The 21,622-nt window shown below is 29.0% G+C and overlaps 2 protein-coding genes across 3 annotated transcripts in view; both read right to left on the bottom strand.

The window, feature by feature from the left end:
• Positions 1–166: 166 nt before the first annotated feature.
• Nagk (N-acetylglucosamine kinase) lies at positions 167–12,287 on the bottom strand. 2 transcript variants are annotated; one of them, XM_088198964.1, is made up of 7 exons: positions 11,973–12,287; positions 10,867–10,911; positions 5,717–5,900; positions 5,479–5,641; positions 5,066–5,155; positions 2,314–2,490; positions 167–1,962 (listed from the first exon to the last, which is right to left on the bottom strand). In XM_088198964.1, exons 2-7 carry the CDS (start codon positions 10,905–10,907, stop codon positions 1,553–1,555), a joined length of 1,065 nt encoding a protein of 354 aa, XP_088055090.1. In that variant the 5' UTR covers positions 10,908–10,911; positions 11,973–12,287; the 3' UTR covers positions 167–1,552. The 2 variants fall into 2 exon arrangements, with proteins under 2 accessions (XP_088055090.1, XP_088055088.1); XM_088198962.1 differs by lacking the exon at positions 11,973–12,287 and adding an exon at positions 11,699–11,807.
• A 3,975-nt stretch (positions 12,288–16,262) lies between these two features.
• LOC148228446 (QRFP-like peptide receptor) overlaps positions 16,263–21,622 on the bottom strand; it is a 104,968-nt gene continuing 99,608 nt past the window's right edge. The window contains exon 4 of the mRNA XM_088199863.1: positions 16,263–18,919. Within this exon, the coding sequence (XP_088055989.1) occupies positions 17,833–18,919 (1,087 nt within the window). The 3' untranslated portion in view covers positions 16,263–17,832. The remainder of the gene's footprint in view (positions 18,920–21,622) is intronic.

The following is a 21,622-nucleotide window of genomic DNA, read 5'->3' as shown; positions in this document are numbered from 1 at the left end:
GTTTTTAATTTCTAATGTGTTGTTTCATCGGATGAACATCTTATTATATGTTTAATATGGTTTTAGTGATTTTTCTCATTCGGTGGAAAGTGCATTAAATTTTATAGCGATATTAAAATATATTTTTGTATATAATATCTCCGATGTTAAAAATAAACAATTAGAATTTTAAAATATGTATTTTATTTATGTATAAATGTACATTTTTCTTATAAATAATAGTTTTTACTGCATATAGATATGTTGTAAATCAATTATATTTAAAAAATACATGACGTACTAATATTAACAAACCTATGCAACTCCTATGTTTAAACATATGAGATTATGAGGTTTGCTATTCCGTATGATGATAATCTACATAGCATAAGTCTGGCATTTCTAATTAAAATAAATGTATAAATGTAACTTATTATAATAATTAAATAAAATAACTTGATGCCACCATGTCATGATAATTTAAAAAATAAATTGTATATTTTGTATTAAAAGTAGATTTGTTTTTTTTTATTAAATGAAAGATGAAAAATAGTTGCAACTGCAATATGTAATAATTATTTATTGCAATAAATTGAAGAATTATTGTTGTAATTTAAGTAGGTTTTTTTGGTAGTGAATGGAATTTTAATGCTGCAAATAATATTAATATTCAATTTTGCTACTAACCTCTCGAACTATAACAAGATCATTTATCCACTAAGCAATTGCCAACTGTTATTAAATTATAAATAGCCGGTGGTCCCATCCAGCTGGTTTCCAGAAACTGATTGTTATTAATTTAAATAATTCATAAGCTTATTGTAACTAAAACAAAATATTTTTTTGGGTGTGATGACACCACCACATATATAGCACAAAAATCTAATATAGATTAAACGCTGTTTAAAATGATTGATAGAGGCACATTACAATTATACATATTAATGATTCTTATTTTTTTATATGGATTGATTTAATTAAATCTGCTTCGTTTAACCATAGCTTGAGAACCTCTACATTAGTGATAATATTAACGATACGAGTATATCTAGGGTTATAATTCACTAATGACATTTTAACAAATTTGTAAAGTAATATAAATTGCAGGAAAAGATTTATATTTTATAAGTTCATTAAATATTCTTTTAATTTGCAAATTAAATAGTATTTCAAATAATAATGACTGTAATAACTATATAAAAGTAATAAAAAAGAGATTCTATAACTTATCTGTCAAGAATCAATATCAGGCATGACACTAAAAAGAAATAAAGTTCATCCATAGTTATACATCAAATGAAGACGTCCAAAACTAAAATTACTTCAATATACTATTTTTCATTAAATTTAATATCCATTAAAAATATACAGATTTGATTACTGATAATGTACGATGTCTGAAATTGATTCTAGCTGCCACAATAATTATTTTAATTGATTATACAGACATTTAATAATTAGAAAATTTAGCTTTTAGTAGCAAAACTATTTTTTCTGACTCCATTACATAATTTGTTTTGCAAGCTTCATTGGATTTTTGACTAGGACTTTTATCCGATAAGCTTTTATTTTTTTATATATGATTTCCGTTCATCATCTTCTTTCCAAATTTACTTCTTCCCTCATACTTATAAAAAATGTTATAGTTCCTCTCATAGTCACGTTTGAATTGGAAATTTATGAAGTCGGCTGCTAAATATACAGTTCCTAACGCCGCCGTTGTAGTGAGTCTTACAAGTTCGATGTCGAAGTTTACTTTTTCGTCCTCAAGCAGCTTCAAAAAGCCTGACTTGAGATAATCCCAGCTGAGCCACACTGACCCCACACATATAATTTTCAAAGGGTCTGTTTTGTACAGTGTGGGATCAATTTTCGGAATCAAGGCTGTGACTGTTTTCGCTGAAAGTGCACCGGCTTCTTCAAAGAGATAAATGCATAGTGGATCGCCCTTTTTAGCGCCCTCTGCTATCTTTGAACATAGAGCTGAAATAATTAAAATTATATGATTATTCAATACAATATGCAAATAAAATACAATATTAACACAATCCACGTTTTAGTACACAAAGTCTTAGGTATAATCATTATCCACAAGATCTTATCATAAGATAATTACTTTATTGAAAAAATATCTAGATATACATCGCAATTTTTGCAGATAAATTTTTATTTGTCAAAATGTCTAAATATCTACTTTCATCAAAAAAGGACTATCCATCAGTGCCCAACAAAAGATTTATGACAATCAAAATCGAGTTACACTTGTATGTTTTTCGGGCTATTGATAATATAACAATAGAATGAACTTATTTTGTGTAATATAATCAAACTCACCAGCAAAAAATGGCTTGTCAAATTTGGCATAGCAGTGATCCAACAGATCTGTCCTTGTTGATATATTAAAATGTTTCTTGATTGAGTTCCATGCATACTCAGTAGGATGAGGCGGTAGATTAAAATTATCTTGTTCGTCAAAGCAAATCTTTACTGCTCTGTGTGCTATCCAATATGCTAAAAACAAACAAAAAACGATTAGTACAATATTTATTTATTGTAAATCTTCTGTTGCGATAAGGCAGGTGTAACGACAGAGTCAACCACTACTAAGTAAGTAGTGAGATATCAGACTGAAATAAAAATCTGTTAATCAGTGTCATATATTTTATTAATTGTAACATATTAGTACACCTTACAATCAAAATGTCACTAAGAACGACATAGTTTAATTTTTTTTAATTATTTATCCGTGAGATTGTGAAAATCTAAGAAAACCTAATCTGTAATGGTCGATCGGAATTATAATTATATAATAATCATTAATTATTATCCTCCAGACACGAAAAGACACTAGGGTCTACAAACCCAGGTCTGTCAGGTATTAGGGACAAATGCCCCCCCTTGAATTTGGCCAGAAAAATGCATGTCATTTAATGAAATACTATGATTCGAATGAAATCGAATTATTAAAATAGGACGACCATTGTCTGGCCAACTTTTGCTACCCTTCTTGGAAAAAGCTGAAATTACCCCCCTGATTCTAAACCAGAAATTCTTGGGTTATCCCGAAAATATTTTTTAAAATAAGTCCTTTTGGTGTAATCATATCGGAACATGTTTTACATATTTACATATTTTTAGCTTTATATGCTGCTCTAAAATGTTTATAAAACTCAATTTGACCGTTGTGAAACGTCCATTTGCTGTTCAAACCCAAACCTAATCTATACGTATTTACCAAATCCAAATTGGCCTAATGAAAATTCTCAAACTAATTATATAATAGTTTTAAAAAATGATAATTTAAATGAACAATATATAAAATAATTGTTCTAAAAACGAATTGCTTGTACATTACTGTTGGACAGAATAGTGAACACCTTATGAATAACTCTCCTGCAACGAATCCGTTTCCGAAGATTTACCTTACATAAATGCACAAATAATTCGTTTTATGGAACAAAGTATTTATTTTAATGCACATATCTCCTAAAATAATTCTCTGTTAAATCACAGTAAAAAAATACACATTTAATGGGCTCTTACACTCCCACGTGTTGATCGCTATTTCCTTTCCAGTCTTCTCAGGTCCTTAACACAATCATCCATTACTTCGTAAGTGGTTCCATTTAGTTATACTATTGGTTAGTCGATCTACGTGACCAGTTCATCTAAACTTGTGCGCTTTACAAAGGTCTTCCAATTCGAGATTGTACCGGATCCTGTACTACCCATCTTCTTTTATAGGTTCAATAATAGTCACTTTATTTTATATCGTTTTAAGTGATTAACTTTGTCTCGCAACCATTAATAACAATCCATTCATAATTGCTTTGTATATTATCACATTAAGTCTCTTGCAGCTGAGATAACATCTATTTCTGGCGACAAGTCTAGTTTTTATCTGTAATTTTGTTTGATTTTTTGTATTTAGAATTCATCCCAAGTGTCTAAAGTTGTAGACTCTTGAATTTAACTATGTTTATATTCAGAGAGGAGAGTTCATATTCAGTTCAGTTTGTTTAATAAACAATTGGTGTGATTATAAGTCATACTCACATCCTTTTTCCAGCATTGGTTGTGGTTGATCTATTGGGACGGAACCCACATTGATAATTATCGAACATCCTTTCAGTATTTTCTGAGAATATTTTATGTATATTGCTCAAGGCACTTAGTAATTTATCCCTCGTTAACACTTGTAAATAAACGGTAGTATGTATCCCAGCAGACGTCCATTAAATGATACTCATTAAAAGTTTTAAAAAATGGTATTCATTAACAGTTTTAAATAAAGCACATGCATAAAAACCGTGAACTTTACTTAAACAAAAGCGAGGGTCGCTGCATATCTGTTGAACAGATAGCAAATGCAGCAGGATGAAATTATTAATATTACTGATTTAGAATTTACCATTATGCAGTTACAGTATTAAGATCTGTATTAGACATTATCAAAGAGCTAAGTTCCGCCTCGAATGATCGACATTAGTCAGATGACTGAGGACTAGAAGGAATGTTATACTTTCCCTATTTTATCAAAGGTATATAATCCAGAACATAGCCATACTGAATCACTTACTTCAGGCACTTCAGTTTGGAACTTACTTCGACCATCTCATCTAAAACTATCACTTCCCTTCTATCTTGGAATAAACAAGAGTTCAGCAGAAATTTGATTTGGTACAGTCACTTGAATCCCAAGAGTTCAATTTAATATTTTATACGACTAAATAGTTTATATAAAAACTTAGTAATTATTAAAATAAATGCGTGCACCGTCAGCCAGGTTCCGCACAATTTATTGTTTTTACAATATATCAGAATAACTATTTTTAATTATTAACATTTTATTGACATTTTAATGACAATTTTGTGTTATCTCTAATATAAAGCAAAATAAAAAAATTTAATATTCTTTCCAATTATATACGAAATCTTCTTTATCAGTCTGTATATTTTCATTTCTAGAAAATATATATTGCCTCTGTTATGATGTTGCCGTAACGGTAAGAATAACTTACATTATACACTATCTCATACATAATATTATACACACGCAATAAATGTTAGTGAAGATTATTATTACCACTAGCTTCATCTCCGATCAGATAACCCCAACCTCCACAGCCATGTTGTGAGCCATCTGGATTGCATAGTAGCGTATTTGATCCTGTTCCTGATTGAATACATATTATATTATTTTCAAACTAAACTATTTGTAATATCAGATATGTTACATTTATATATTTATTTTTGAGCGACATTTATTTTACTGGATTTATTTTGAACAAAACTATATAGGAAAACATTTGAGATAAAAGTCAGTAACATCATATACATGACAGAACCTATTAATTAATAAGCAATCATGTGATCATCTACTACATTTTTTATAAATAAAATATAAAATTTCTTATAGATGCTAATTTGCTCTACATTTTTGAATAAAATGGACATCTCTGATACGGTTTCTAGACATTCTATATAATTATTAATTACCACTAATGATAACCATTCCTCCTTTCGGAGCCGCAGTCGCTACACTACCAGCCGTATCGGAGCATACAAGTATAGCTTCAGCGATGCAAGGATCAGCTTCTCTTATAACTTCTTCCAGCTTCCGATTACTAGCTTCTTGTTCGCAGCCAGATAATGACAGTCCCTACATATGATTCACAATTAAATTATTTTCTTGCCAATTAATAACGGATGTTATTAGACGATAATGCAAAATTACCAATACGTCTAATTTTTTATCTTCTGGAATGCTAGCTAGCTTTTTTCCCTGTTGGACCATAGTGACTATGCGAGTAGCGCATTCTTTCATTCCGAGCATCCAGTGGTTCGATCCAGGGCCTCTTATACACACCAATTCTTTGCCGTCTCCAGAGAAAATGCATAGTCTTGAATGCGTGGCACCTCTGTAACGAACATAATGTTTTTTATCAGGTATTCTATCAAGTCAATGAATAATGGATTAAAAGATAATATTTTTTTTTATGAACAACTTAAACAGGAAATATATAGTAAATAATTCAAAATAATCCAAGTAAGTATTAATTATTAGAGTATTGATAATAATTGATTAAAATATTGCAGTATTACATGTTAGGAATTAAAATTAATCAAAAAAGGAAACCATCGAAACTATACATTATTTTTAAAGGAAACAGCTTTTAGATCTACAGTTGACCCCCCAATAAAACGGTAAATCGGGTATGTGTTGTTTGGATGCCAAAAGAGGATATCTCACCACACGCACCTAATTCGTATGTAGTATTGCAAAAAATTGTATGAGTATTTTCTAGTCCTCCTACTATATGCACCCAAATAGCACGTTCCCAATTTACTGTGCTATTGGGGTAAATTTGCTATTTAATTTGGTCTGCTGTACTTGTAACAACGAAGTATGTAAATAAAGTAGATTACTCATCAAGTAAAAATCAGTGAAAATAATTAGAATATAATCTATTGACTAATGAAAAAAATTTGTTACTTGAATATTTGCATATTTAACATTGTTATTCTTAAAATTTGTACTAATAAATATTTAGCAAAGTATTTTTAAATGAACTTTTAAACACAAAATCTAATATTTTAATCGTCCAACATATTTTTTTATGTATATTACATAAAATGATTGATAACCAATGTTTGTTTATTAAACTTTTAGTCATGTATTACATTTTTAAAAAAAATAAGATTAATTCATAGCAAAGTTTTTATCAGTTGCGATAACGAGATTTTTTGTTTGTGTATGCTTTTTATATTTAAATGGGTTTTAAGCTTGTTAAATTTTATTTATATTTAATAAGATTACAGTTTACAATGTATTAATAAAGTAAAACAAAAGTGAAGAATTGCCGATGAAACATTATAGGAAAGAGCCAACATTATAGACTTGCACTGAAATGAAATTATACATGTTAAAAGGAGACAGACTATTGGTAAGAGAGATTGTGGTATAAATGAGAAGAAAAGTAAAATGCCGTAGGAGTAATCAAATTGATTGTAGCAAATAACAAGATGTATATTTAATAAGAGAGCATGAAACAATATGACTTATAAATGTGAATACTGTAAAACAAGATATTGCAGACAAGAGTTAGCTATTTCAAATAAATATTTAGTTGTAAGAAAACTATATTATTTAATTATAAACCTGCTATAAATATGTGTGCTATGTTTTATATTACTATATGGTATATTTAGTGGTAGTCGGAACGCTACTTCCATTTAGGGGTGATTATGTGAACTCAGGGACGATTACCCTGGTTATTTAGTTTGTTGTGCTGTCGATAATATTAAAGTCAGATCTAACAAATCGTGACTGCACATGTTCATAATATTATTATTATTTTGTATTATATATTTTGATATTTTTTATCAAATATTACAACCGAGAACCTTCTGAAGTCGGGTACTAGTTATTTGCATGCACTGTACCTCCCCCCTCTCGTCAGCCCTGATTGGTTGTACTATATGATTGAAGACACGTTTGCTTAAAATTGTCAGCATAAATGATTCCGTCGATTAGATTATAATTGAAAATTTATTCACATCATACGTATACTGAAAAGTTATATCATCATTGCCGATTTTTGGATTAACTAATCGTAATATTTTGGACTACTCTGACACACACAATAGTCCAAAAAGCGAGATTTTCTGATTGTGGTAGTTATCTGTATATGATGTATGTATATATGAACATATATAGCAAATTCTTTAGTCGGCATTGTTAAAATCTACTGATAATCTAATCTGGTACTGGTAATACTTTTTAGAAACAAAAAATTACTATTTGATAAGAGGCAAACCCACGCCCACCATGGGATCACTTAGTTTTAGATACAAGTTTCACCATCTTTCCGGCTTCAGCACAGTCGCGGTCTGCTGGGACCAGTTTTCTATTCTGTCTATTTGGCTCGTCTAATAAATGTCTATCTATCGACATTTGCTAAAGCTTTTAATCTCTAGCTGAAGTCGATAGATAGACAGTCTCTTATTAGTGATTAATTTATGAAATCTTATAATAACATTAATGAGAATGTATGATACAATATTGTATATCACTGAAATATATCTTTGACTTGATAATTCACGGAAGCCGTAAAAACGGTAGAACAGCTAAATTAAACGCAATTAATTACGGTCGTACTATTTGACCTCTATAAAGTATGTATAATAGTTTGTTCGATTAAGACTCATTTGTAAATGTGTCGCGCTTTTTGTAACTAATGTTGTTTGTCCACCTTGATATTTAATGTATAGCCTAGAACTAGCAAAAGTTACTCTTTTATGTTATTTTAAAGTTAGCACAATTACACCTAATCGTTATATTAATTATGTTTTACAGTTTACAATGATTTTTTTATATCTATTTAAAAAAATGATTTTAGTTTTTATCTTTATTCTATCTTTCGCTAAATCGAAGATACAAAAATAATTTTAATCCTTTCTTCGACATTTTGATTTATTAATATAAATCTGTCAGAAAACGTGACGTTATTTTAAACAACTTCAAATATATTTTATCTATTTTTCTCATAAGCTGTGATTTATCTTTAGGAAAATCATTTCACATATTAACATCATTGAAAATACATTTTACCAAAAGATTTCTAAGTTTTGCAAATTTTTAAAAATTACCACGGAACACAAATATTGTAAAACTGATAAGGAAACGTCACTAAGGTTATCTTTGTTCCGTATTATTTAACACTGGACTTGAAAACGGTTCAACCGTTATCTATATCGATTACTTTTATTGATGATCAACGCAAAAAATCATTGTTTAATGTAAATTTGCAAAATCTATGTAAAAAATATTGTTGTTTTTAAGTTAATTATGTTTATACATGTTATTGTAAATAAAATATACATAATAAATTATATTTTTATAATAATCAAGCGGAAGCCATCTAATTAAGTGCGTCTGGGCGTTATTATATTGATTACAAAAATGTTTATTGCAATATTGCAATGATAAGCATTGAAGTTATCTCACGCAATTTCCGTATGTATAATGCTGTATTTAACAAAAACACAATTCCTCCTCTTTTCGAAAAAAAAATCGTTTATTAAAATATTTCAAATATTGCTTTTAAATTACTTATATTATTTTTTGAATTATTTCATTTTTTTAAATCTACAAACGTCATTTGTTAATGGTTGTAAAAAATGCGTTTTATGCCGGCGCTAAACTTTAAAAAAGATCGATTGTCAAACGAATCAGGTTTTTCTGGTATTCGATAACTGGTTCAATATATTACAAAACGTACAAGAAGACCACCTGCCATAATACAAATTCCACGACAACTCGACGAGAACGAAATGCGTAAACTTTCACGGTCATCTCCTACGACACATGATACGATTTTGAATTGACGGCATTCGAAAACCGGTGCGGTGGTCTAAACGTCATTATTTCCGGCTTACAGCGCAAGCTATTTTAAGAAAGAGGGGGTGTGCGCGTTATTTATAGATATCGCGTCTAAATTACAATTACGATATATTTTTGATACATAGATAATTTATGTATTAAAATATTACGTAAAATTACATGTTTTATAACAAGAGGAAATATTGATAAAATAAGAGAAGAGGTCATGTTCATAACTATAAAAGAGATAAACGAATCACTGTTAATTAGATAATAACACTGGGAGACAGCTAAAATGTTTATGTAACGATATTAATTTAGGGTGCTGGATACAACTTATTTTGACATTTTTCACTTAACAACCAAGGATTTAAGTAGTACATATGTCGGATTTCAATTAATATGAATTAGTTAAACTCATATATTATACTTAAAATCAGAAATTAGTTAAGGTGATTTTATGGCACAGCTATTTATATTATTATATTCAGAAATAAAAAGAAAAAAATAGAAGTAAAAAACGAATAATATATTACAAATAGCTATAGACCTCAATGTTTTCGGTAAGCCTGAGTTTATTGATTCTAATGTCATAAAAGTTTCAAGTCTTGTTTTTTAGATTTTGATAGCAGATTATTTCAGTAAGTTTCATAAAATAGTGCTCGACATTTCTTGAAATTGTGTTCTATATTAATCGAGTATATTAGTGATACAGAATGGCAGATATGCAATTTTACCTGTTTATTGAAATAGGTTGGCGAAAAATTTTTCATTTTCTGACAAAATAAATAAATCACTAAACGTTTTACGTTTTAAACACACTGCAAATACAAACCTTGCTGCGATTGGGTAACAAAAACTTTCGTAAAAATTCACTTCCCTTTTATTAGTTTTGACTATTTACTTCTCAAGTCACAATAAAACAAGCAGCTTTAATTTTAAACTATATATTCACTAGTGTAGTAGAAAAAAAGAAATACCTGAATGCTACACTCCTTTAGAGTGATCAGTGAGATTTGCGTTGTAATTTGTGTTGTTGATGCCCATTAAATTGAGCTTAAAGAACTTTAACAAATCCTACCGAAATTCGATCTGGTTTTAGAAAAATGTACCGGAACAACGTTCTAGTCCCACTACATCATTGGATATACATATCTAGTAAAACATTAATAAAATAATGATGTTATACATTTAAAAGATCCTATATTACGCGCAGCGCAAAAAATCACAAAACGTAACGCAGACCTTATTGTAATGTAACAACATTATATTTAACTGCCTAGGCTTTTCTAGTTGTATTAGTGTTGTATTATGTAATGTTAAGAATACTAAAAAACAAAATTTTTTAGATATGAAAAAGCAATATTTTTTCAAATTAATAATCCTAAGAATTGGAAAGTAGCTATATGAAATTATTAATGTTTACGTTTACAGCACAAAAAAATACTTTCACTTAAAAGATATAATTTTATATTAAGAAATAAAATAGTAAATAATCTTACCCCTCTATTCCTCCTAATAACACGTTTTTAGGATCGGCCATCCTTCTGAAAAATACAATAAAATAGAAAAACATTTTTTATCATCATTATATTATTATTTCTAGTGAGTATTGCGTCTTGATATACATGCAATGTATACGTAAAACGTCGTAATATGAAACGATAACAGAAATTTATGACTATATTATAGTATAAAATGTTGTTAATGGTTTAATTAAAAAAACGTTGAAGTGTTGCCATATAATATATAAAATGGATTAAAACGCGTAAAGATTAGTTTTATTGCGGTTTTAATGTATCATTTCCTGAATTAAATATTAATAAATATAACTTGTATAATTATGATAACAAGATTGTTTTGTTTATTATTGAGGAATGCTAGAGAGTAGTTCATAACATTATGAAAAGCCAAGGATATTAGACATATCTCCCATTCTCTTATGAATTATGTACAATTGATAAATTCTATTAGAATTTCACAAAAAATGGCGTTTTATTTGCGTTGAACGTGTTACTGAGTTGTGCAAATTTTGAGGTCAATGATTTAAAAATATATTTTTATTTTGAGTTAAGTTATCGTTAAAAATGGGGACAGAAGTTTTGTGCTTATAAATTCATGGTCATACAAGTGGGTGCTGTTTGCTTCGGTTTCAATAATTATTGCATATTTGCACTTGAATCACAATTCATTTGGATTCAGTTTAAACCTACTTAAAAGGTCGATATATTTTGCTGTTGTTTTTTTTGTGATCATTAAACATGATTAAATATAAATATGTAATAAGGATAATTTTTTGAGTATATTAAATATTAAAATAATGTAAAAACGTACTTAATAAAATACGAGTGAAAGGCGACCGGTCCACGAGCCGCTCTCTTGTCGACTGATATGAAAAGTATTATGCCTCCAAATCAACTACTATATACTACTGCTCAACTATAGATAATGGTCTGTATGAATGCGAAATGTATACATACAGGCGCTGAGATAATTATGCGTGTGTTCGACCACATAATCCCTTTCGATAGTTATATTAAATAATGCGCAAATTAAATTATTAATTTTGAATAAACAAATGATAATAAATTATAAAGAAGAAACTCACCATAAATATTTTTCAAGTGTTACATTTCAAGACTAAGCATTCTCCTTCGTCGATCGTTTTCAAAAATTTTGCAACACACTGTTCGGCGATAGCAACCGTTCGATTTCGCCTTTCACCTCGCAACATCGATGTATGTGTTATGTTATGGTTATGCTTAATTATTTTATTGTAATCGAAATAATTTCATGAATGAACGATAAAATGGTCAATATATACGCGCCACTCTGTATTTACGCACGGCGAGACGACTATCTCAAGAGAACGCGCAACATTTGTAGATACACGTTGACAACTAAGATTCTTGAGAATGTAAGCTGTGAACCATTGAACAAATTATTTACATAATTTAATTTAGCAAATACTCGAACCAAAAAACTTATATTTGAATTATGTCAGTAGATGTCTCAAATTCGAACATGTTTCAGTGATAATATTATTTATTTTATTAATTTATTTAGCTAATGTGCTAATTGTTTATACACTAAACAAAATTAATCAAAACATACATTTAAAGCATATAACATAAACTAATTATAAAAAAGTACTTTATTATTATAATTTATTTCTTAATGCACGAAGGCGTTTCTTTCTTTCATTGAGGAAATCTGCTACATTTTTATTTTTGCAGATTGTTCAAGGAATATTATTATACAAATTCACACCTCCATACAATATTTCCCTGACCTTACTCGATTTTTGTACCTAGCTACACTTAAATTGTCTCTATTTATAGTATTAAATCTATGTAGATCTTTATTTCTTATTAAATATTTATTAAAATATTCTGGTAACATATTAGTTTCAAATTTATATATAAATTCTAAGACATTCATCTTCAATATTTCTTGAATATCCAACTGTTCCAATCTATCAACCATAGTTCTACAACTAGTAAATATATTTTTATTTTAAACTACTCTCATTGCCTATTTTGTAAATTTTGCAAAATCGTTTTATCTTATTAAGCATATATAATATTATTGCACAATAATTTAAGATGGGGAATATAATATAATACTATTGTAGATTATTTTTTTTTGTATTTATACTTAACATATTGATCATCCTGAGTAATATACTTATATTTCTAATATTTTTTAATTATGTAATTACAATATTCCTTAAATTTTTTTTTTTTATATACAATTACTCCTAAATATTTTATATACCTAAATGTATAACATCATTCGTGGGGCATACAAAAATATTGACTTGAAATTAGCTGCTATTTATTAATAAATATTTAATCAACTCACCTCTTATATGATGGCCAGAACTGCTTCTCTTTAGTGACGCTTGATATATTAGATGGTATTGATGAAGTTGCAACTCGAAACTGTTTTTCCAGATTTATCTCGATCATTGTTGCCTTGCCAGGCACAGAGCAAATGATTCCCAGAGCAATTAATTTTTTGAAGCAACGCCTTACGGTTCTTTGACTAACAATACCCTCACCAAATCCTAAGTTCCTATTTCTCGTGGGGTGCGCCGTTTTGTGTTTAAGCTCGAACTCATTAAAAAATGAAAACGCAAATACCTTTGTCGATACTATAATCCACAACAGCTCAAAAGAAGAAAAAAATCTGACGATCAAACTATAAAGAACATAACACTCTTGAAATAAATAAAAACTTTTTTAGTTTTCGTCTGAGCAAAGATCGGCCATTTGATATAAAACAAGTTAATAAAATGGCTAAGTTTTGTATTTCCCATGTCACGTAAATTTCTGTCATTCCTAGAGTCCTATTTATGTACTTGTTGCACCCAATTTTTATAGCCAAGCTTAGAATGCGAATTCGTGAACCTAATCAGTTTTCGTAGGCAAAGCAAGATATCTCGGTGAAATTGGGTTATTTAGTGCAAACAGAAGGGGATCGTGGTGAATTTCGCCAGTGTTTACTCGGGAAACTGTGTCAGGGCAAAATGAAAAATTAATTTATGACTCGAACATGGAGGGTGGTTGTCGGGAAAATGGGCGACGCGTTTATAATTAGCGCTTCAGCTATCCCGATTCTTTGAGGCGTATTCCAGAAGTTGTCTCGAATCTTTCATCTAGGTTGTTTCAACAAAGAATAAGGCCTTTGTCTTAATATTGCCTCGTGTCATCGTCGCTCTTCATACTATCCTCCATCAAAATACGTTTATATTAAATTTATATACTTATTACATGTGAATTTTTAATATGATTCATAAAAGTTTTTTAAGAATTCTGTAGCACTATTTAAATGTGATGTTTAACCAATATTATCCATTGGTGTTCAAAAGTGTTGGTACATTTTTAATTTGCTTCAACTATAGACGGAAAGAAGCAAAAAAGAGATTTTTTGTATGAGTACTGAAACTACTTGAAAACTAAATAGTGCTTTTGATAAAAAAAATCGTACGGGAACCAAAGCTTAGGCGTCATTTCAGTTAGACTTTAGTAATCCAACAGTTTGGGACCACTTAAAACAGACAAGTAAATAAAACGGCTTGACAAGTGGGTGCCGCAGGTACCAAATAAAACTTTTACAAAGTTTGCCCTGGGTGTCTTAAATAAAAGCGACCCATTTCTCGATCGATTTGTGAGGTACGACATTGTAATGCTTAGAATTTTCCCAACAAATTAAACATTTTCTCTAGAGTCTAGACAATGATTCATTCATAACTACTGATATAAATGTTTATCAATAAAATATATTGATTGTATATGAAATACAACATGTAATTTTATGACAGATAGTAACTACGTCAAAAATGGATAAGGATAAAAATAATTCCAGAGAGATAACATTTTTTCATAAATTTATATATCGTGTATTTAAAATCATACATAATAATAGAGCATAAAATTTATTTACTAATAAAAATTTTGTTATATTTTATGGAGTTCAGCAAACAACTCTAAAATCGAATCATACAGGTTGATCCAATTCGAGTTTCCTATGTTGGTAGCACTAGTTGGTAAATCAGACAGCTGTCAATAATCACGCGTGTTCAAACTGTTAAATGCTAGTTTGAAACAACACAAGAGATGGTGGCAAAATTATAATTTTTATTGAATTTAGTGGATAGTCTTATCAAAAAATACTTTTTGAACCGACATCATTTTAAGTTTTTAGCTGAAGATTTCAATTAGAACCCTTTAGTTATAGTAATAATGAGGGCTTTGTATAATTTATCCTTATTAATGAATGATTATTTTTGGTCACAGATTTTAACGGTTCCCCACAATTTTCATTAAAAATGTATTATATAGCTAGATTTCTTCATTAAACGTATTCTTACAATATATTATAGATATATTAAATGATTATCTCCTACAATTTTAGTACAATCAAAGTAGTAAAAAATAGTTTTTCCTAATTTTTCCTTGTAGAGTCTTGGAGTATGGCTTCAGTGTATATAATTCCTATGTAGTGAGGTACTCGTTGTTGCAGAGGATTTAAATTATATTTATTAAAAGAAGGATAACGAGTCGTGCCCGTATTTGTATTCTAGTGCCTTTTTGTTAGGAGCATTCGTTCCATTCTGGATGCATCGCAGAGTGGCCCAGAGAGTCCTGATCGTGTCCATTATTCTTGACCGTCACTGACAGAACGTCAGCGCTTGAGAACGCTCCCATTATACGAGCTATTCAGATTCTCAAACACAAGGATGTTTTCAGCGATAGCTTCGATGAGTTTTGGCGATTATATATGTATATATACATATATATAAAAAAATATGTAGGTTGATGCATGTAATCATTCTTAAAAATATTGATCGGTAGAATTCATCATTTCGTGTGTATATAATAAAAAAAGGTGTGTTTAAGTGTGTGTGTATATATACACAGTGTAGGTACACAGAAAAACATAGCTTCAGAAAAATTTTAAGTTATTAAATTTATTAAAATATAAAATTATATAATATAATCCCTAAAATAGGATAAAATTGCGACCGAAACTCAAACTCAAATTTACCACCGTATATAAATACACTTACCAAAACTTTTGCTATCGTCCTCGGTAGGTTGTGCATCCGCAACGGGATGTGCAAGTTATCCAGCGAATCTTAATTGTCCCCCGAAATTATTCAAGCCTAAAAGTTAACAGAGGGAATTTAATTATCAGCGAAGAATGGGAGCAAGGCGAATCTAGGACATCACTCTTCCATCTTTACACTTCGATATTCATTAAGGGAATAAAGAAAACGAGAGCGGGATTTGGTCGGTAGGTGCAACATAAATTTCCACTGAAATAGCTTTAGAATTAAACTCATTCATTTGGGATTAGTAATCAAAGACGAACGCAAAACAAACACAGCCAGTTTTATTTATATATATTTTATTCATTATTAAAACATCAAAACCATGGTATAAAACTTTAAATCATTGGACACTCACAGATTATTTATATAAATGGTATATATACTATAAATTATCACATAGATATTAATACACATTCCATTTCGTATTTTATAAGAATATGGGATTTTTTTATATTTGCTAGTACTACGCATGCTACACGTTCATAAATAGATTGTTATTATATATTATTTATAAATATTCAATATCAAAATTGAGGTAATTGTGTTTAATTTGTAGACTTACAGCGCATCAGAATTTTTCGTATTATAAAATATGTTTGTTATACTATATGTAACAATAATAAAATGAACACTATAAAATTAATGTTATTGTATTTGTCATTTTATTGTTCTTTTGCGTGATATATGAATGTTTTTCTTAATTGTTTTGTTATATTTATTATAGTCCCCGCTTTGCGTTTTTTTTAACTTAATTATCGTATAAGTTTTCCACGGGTCAAATCACAAAAAAAGTTAAATTAAAAATCTATTTTAAAATAATAAAATACGTATTCTACATATCATATAAATTGTAGAAAATTTTATTAAATACATAAAAAAAATCGCAAAGTGAGGCTCTTAATATTTACATTTTAATATAAATAATAAAATAAATCAGGTATCTTATATGTGTTAAAAATTAGGTGAGAATATAACATTCAATAAAATAAAAATATAATATGCATTTTTGGTTCAGATGACTAGAATAGTTTAACTATTTAATAATGTGGTTTATTTTTGTGCTACTTAAGAATAAATTAAAATTTTCATATTATTACGAAACCTATATAAATACGTAGTATTTAATTTGTTGGTTATAATCGACTTTAGCGTAAAAAAGTAGTAGCAATCGACTTTTTAATATAAAAAATAGTTACGAACATTTTATTAGCCCTCAAAATTTGATCTAATAAATAATTCAAACTTCGGGAAAGTACTATTTGGTGACTAACAATAAATTAGTTTATTTTTGGTTTAAATATATTTTTTAATTTGGTTTTATTATTAAAAATTGTTTACAATGAGTGAAAGCTTGATTAAATATAATATTTTAATATAAATGAGCCATGTTAGTTTTGAAAAATATTAGAATAATATTACAAAGAGAAAAAAAATATATAAAGGTATAAAAAGACGTATTCTCACCTTCACATTAAAAATTAAAAAAAATGGATACATTCAATCACTTTGAAGATTATATTTATTATTTTTTATATGGACGGACATAACGATTATATGTACATAAAATGATATAAAAGTAACAAGAACGTTGAGGTATGTTATTTTATATTTGTGTCGTAAATACAGTAAAATCAATAAAAAATCGATGTACATTATTTATAACTATATATTTATATTAATATATCACCATATAAATTTTACAAAAATTTCAACTCACATACTCGAGATTCGTCTTGTATACGCCGAGAGCGAAACACAGCCGTTAATTATCTCTCAGGGTCCCGTTAGACCTTAATCTCAATTTAGCTTAATTATAAAATTAATTTAATAAAAAAAAATGTTTAATAAATTAAACGAAACTCTCCTTACCAAATTGACTAAGACAATTTTTAGAAATGGTCGTTGCGTTTTTAGACACCAACAACGGCACCCTTACGAAATGAGTCTTTTTGTCTCCTATGCTAACCAAACCCTCGACGACAATGCCGTCTTTGACAATATTGCAATTTTGATACCCAACGTTATTATCTTCTGCGGCGTTATCTTCTACATTGTTTATATCTTCGTACGACTTATCTAGATAATCTTCCAAATCCGCGTTATTTTTCAGTCCATTGTTATCTACCTTTTCTTTGGGTATCAGAATAACTTCGCTCACGAATCTCATACTGTTCCTTCTAGTGTTTTGAACGCTAACGATCTCACTTACTTTACTATGCTGTTTCTGCTCGGTCTGAGATAGTTTCCTAGTGCTTCCGTTGCACTTTTGTGGTGATTTTTGAGAAACATGCCTATTGCTACTGTATCGTCTCCAGAAAGAATCTGTGTTATTTTGGCTGCTAGAGAAGTTCGTAGAAGTTGTGGTATTGAATGTGTCTTTCCTCTGAATGGTATCTCTCTTGTAACGCTGCAGTCTCTTGAACCTATTCAACCTGAGCAATCTTAAAAACCCGTCTCTAAACTTGGACGACATCAGATTGTACAGAATAGGATTCACGGCGGAGTTCAGATATAGCATAATCCTGCTGAAATACAAAGTTATGTAATAGCCCTCGACGCCCAGAGCGTTCACAGTCTCGTCTGGTACTATAATAATCCATAAAGTGAATGCTCTGAATGGTAATAAACAGACGAAAAAAGACAAGACGACGGTTCCTAGCATCATAACCACTTGTTTTCTGTATCTCAACACGCTGTTTCCAGATATGGCGTTGTGTTTGTTGTTTTGCGTTATAATGCCAGGGTTCTCCATTAGATTTTTGGCTATGATCGTGTACAAGATTATCAATATGGCTAGGGGAATGAAAAAGAAGACGGATATTGTGCTGATGAAGAAGAACGCTGGCCAGAAGGTGTCCGCTTGCGTGAGGCACACTGGAACCATGGAGCCATCTATGTATTCTTGGTGCTGGTAGGAGGCTACGCTCAGAATAGGACTGAAATAGAGAAAAATCATAAAAATTAGTTTAATTTCAATATGTACGCCAATCAAAGAAAAGTTTAATAATTCAGGCTTTAACTAAATTTTATTTTCAATAAAAATAAGAAAAAAAAATTATATTCTTGTTGAATCATACAAATTGGGAATTAAAATCATAACACACAGATATTTACAAAATTAATAAATTTAGATGACATTTTATATATGATGCTGTAAATCAATATTTTTGCCATAAATATGAGATATAATTACATTTTTTATATTATTATTTTCTAATAAGATATTGATTTTTAGATATGGTAAATTTTGTTTCAAAACAGTTCTTTGCTTTTAAAAAATAGTAAAAAAACAGTTTTCATTATATTTTCATGATTGATTATAATATACTATAATGCGTATGTCATTTAGTTTCAGTAAATTGTTTAGTATGAAAATCATTACTGTTATTATAGATGTATATAAGTCTACTAATGTAGTTAGTTTTCGATCGCATATGCATTTATTTGTTGTAGTTGATCATTTTTTACAAGCACATATTTTTGCCACAAAGAATAAATAATTTATTTATACACTAAATTAAAAATGTTATTCGTTTCTTTATAGTATGTATAGTTTTTTTATGTAATAATCGATTTTATATTTACAAGTAAATACACTAACTGGAAAAAACATTTATTAATTTATTGCAAATCTGAAGATCACGACTTGACAGGTATCTCCAATGCGTCATGATGGCCTTTATACAAAAAAGTTTTATTCAAAATTTAATACATATGCCCTCACCATTATCTAATACAAAATCTGACCATCCTAAATATCTTAAACTTAATGCATATCTTCAATATACTACAACTTTCTGTGGCAGGCAGCCCTATATGCTCCCCTCCCACATTATAATATGTGCAGGATAATTTTCAAGTAAAATGAAATATGTTAATGGTTATCAAGCATTTTATTATTTAAACACGTGCTCGCCTTAAACAATTTTCCAAATTTTTGGGCTGGCAAAAAATAATTTTATGTATAGAATCGGCATTTTATGACCGGCTGGGTCATGAAACCAGCATTTGTTAAGCTGTTGCTTATTGTTTTCACATATTCAACTTAGCTCTTAGCTATTCGTGGATATATATTTAACGCATTCAGTTTAAGAACCACACTTCTATCGCGAAAATGCCGCCCTCAAGCAAGTGTCCACCCCCCACCCCCCGTTTATACTACGTAGTTGCACCACTGAATATACTACATAGCAACTCAATGTACATACGTATACACCAATTATTATTAAAAATAGACACGAAATGGTATATTATAACAATACATATTTTTTAGAATAATTGTGGAGCACACTTAAAAGTGATGTGCACCTTCCTACATAAATTCCAGCTCATTGTAGCTATCACTAAAAACATCATTGTGTTTAAAAAGATCGTTGAGAAGGTGAATTTATCGTGTAAGAGTAGCGTTCTCAAGCGCTAACGTCCTAGAAGTAATAATGAAGAACAAAGATTGCAACTCTCTAGGGAACTTTATAGCCCGCAGCTAAAAATTGCCAAGCATAGACAGATTGTCGACACCGCCCCCTTAGTTACTTTAAAAATCTACGTCGAGAATGTAACGAATCGTATCCCAACGCACCTAGAAAAAGGCATTCCTTATTTTTATAAATATAATTTAATTAATATAATTTAATAAATATAAACATTAAAAAGGATAAATACGACTGTAAACAACTGATTTTAATATATTATACAATATAGTTATTTACCGTTTAAAAAGCATAATCTATTTAATATACTCTATGTTTGATTATATATTATATAAGCATATAAAATATATTTTCTCAATGCAATTAAAATAATTTAAAAAAATAACTACGCTTAAAATAAAAGCTAATAAAATATTTTTAATTAACGAGTATTTATAGATTTATCATATCTTTGTAGCAATAAGAGCAAAATTGCTGTACTATAAAATCTTAATTAGGTTTTGCATGAAAATAAGTATGTTATAAGGTACAAGATAACCAAATATGAATTTTTTTATATGATCGAGTTACTTTGAACTGGATTCTGAATTTAATTTAATTTTCGATTTAGTTATATCCGTATTTTTTAATAGATTTTCTATGAAATTGAAGAGATCAGTCGATTCAGAAATGTCAGACTTTATTCCGATTTAATTTTTCAAAACATTTCCACAAAAATATATTCAATTTTATTTTTATTTTTTTTATATATAGATATACATATTTTATTAAATATATTTATATATAATAATTGTAAAACTGTGTTGTATATTTAAAATTTATTAATGGTGAGTACACAAAAGGAACCACCGAAATAATTAATATTACTTTGAAATAATATCATCTAACGCATCGCAGTTTGAAACGCGCATTCATGGTTAATATTAAATTTCTTTGTGGGGAAAATGCGTGCTCTCTGCTACAGTACAGCATCCATATTACACATTCCTTCACCCGAAATTTACTCCTATTTTCATGGTAAAATTAAATTATTTCACTTGTAAAAGATGACATTTTATCCCACAAATAGTAGTACACATTCGTGTGTATGTACATATAATTTATAAAATGTGTTGCGTAACGTAGTATATTGCAGTGTAATCCAGTTTTTCGCAGAATAGCTTACCAAAGGTAACGAGAACAAATTTCAGGGTGTAAAAGTAAATACTA

The sequence above is a fragment of the Plectrocnemia conspersa genome, unplaced genomic scaffold (assembly GCF_051122295.1).
Source record: "Plectrocnemia conspersa isolate PC_06_02 unplaced genomic scaffold, ASM5112229v1 ptg000012l, whole genome shotgun sequence".
In the NCBI taxonomy this organism is placed as follows: Eukaryota; Metazoa; Arthropoda; class Insecta; order Trichoptera; family Polycentropodidae; genus Plectrocnemia; species Plectrocnemia conspersa.
Note: the sequence above shows the minus strand (reverse complement) of the source record. Positions and strands in the feature narration are given on the sequence as shown.

Excerpts from the sequence above, each read along its gene's own strand:
- Nagk (XM_088198964.1), bottom strand. The coding sequence starts at position 10,907 with ATGGCCGATCCTAAAAACGTGTTATTAGGAGGAATAGAGGG. Across the intron at positions 5,901-10,866 it reads TTATTAGGAGGAATAGAGGG|AGGTGCCACGCATTCAAGAC; the intron begins GTAAGATTATTT and ends TGTTCGTTACAG. Across the intron at positions 5,156-5,478 it reads AGGAATGGTTATCATTAGTG|GAACAGGATCAAATACGCTA; the intron begins GTAATTAATAAT and ends GTATTCAATCAG.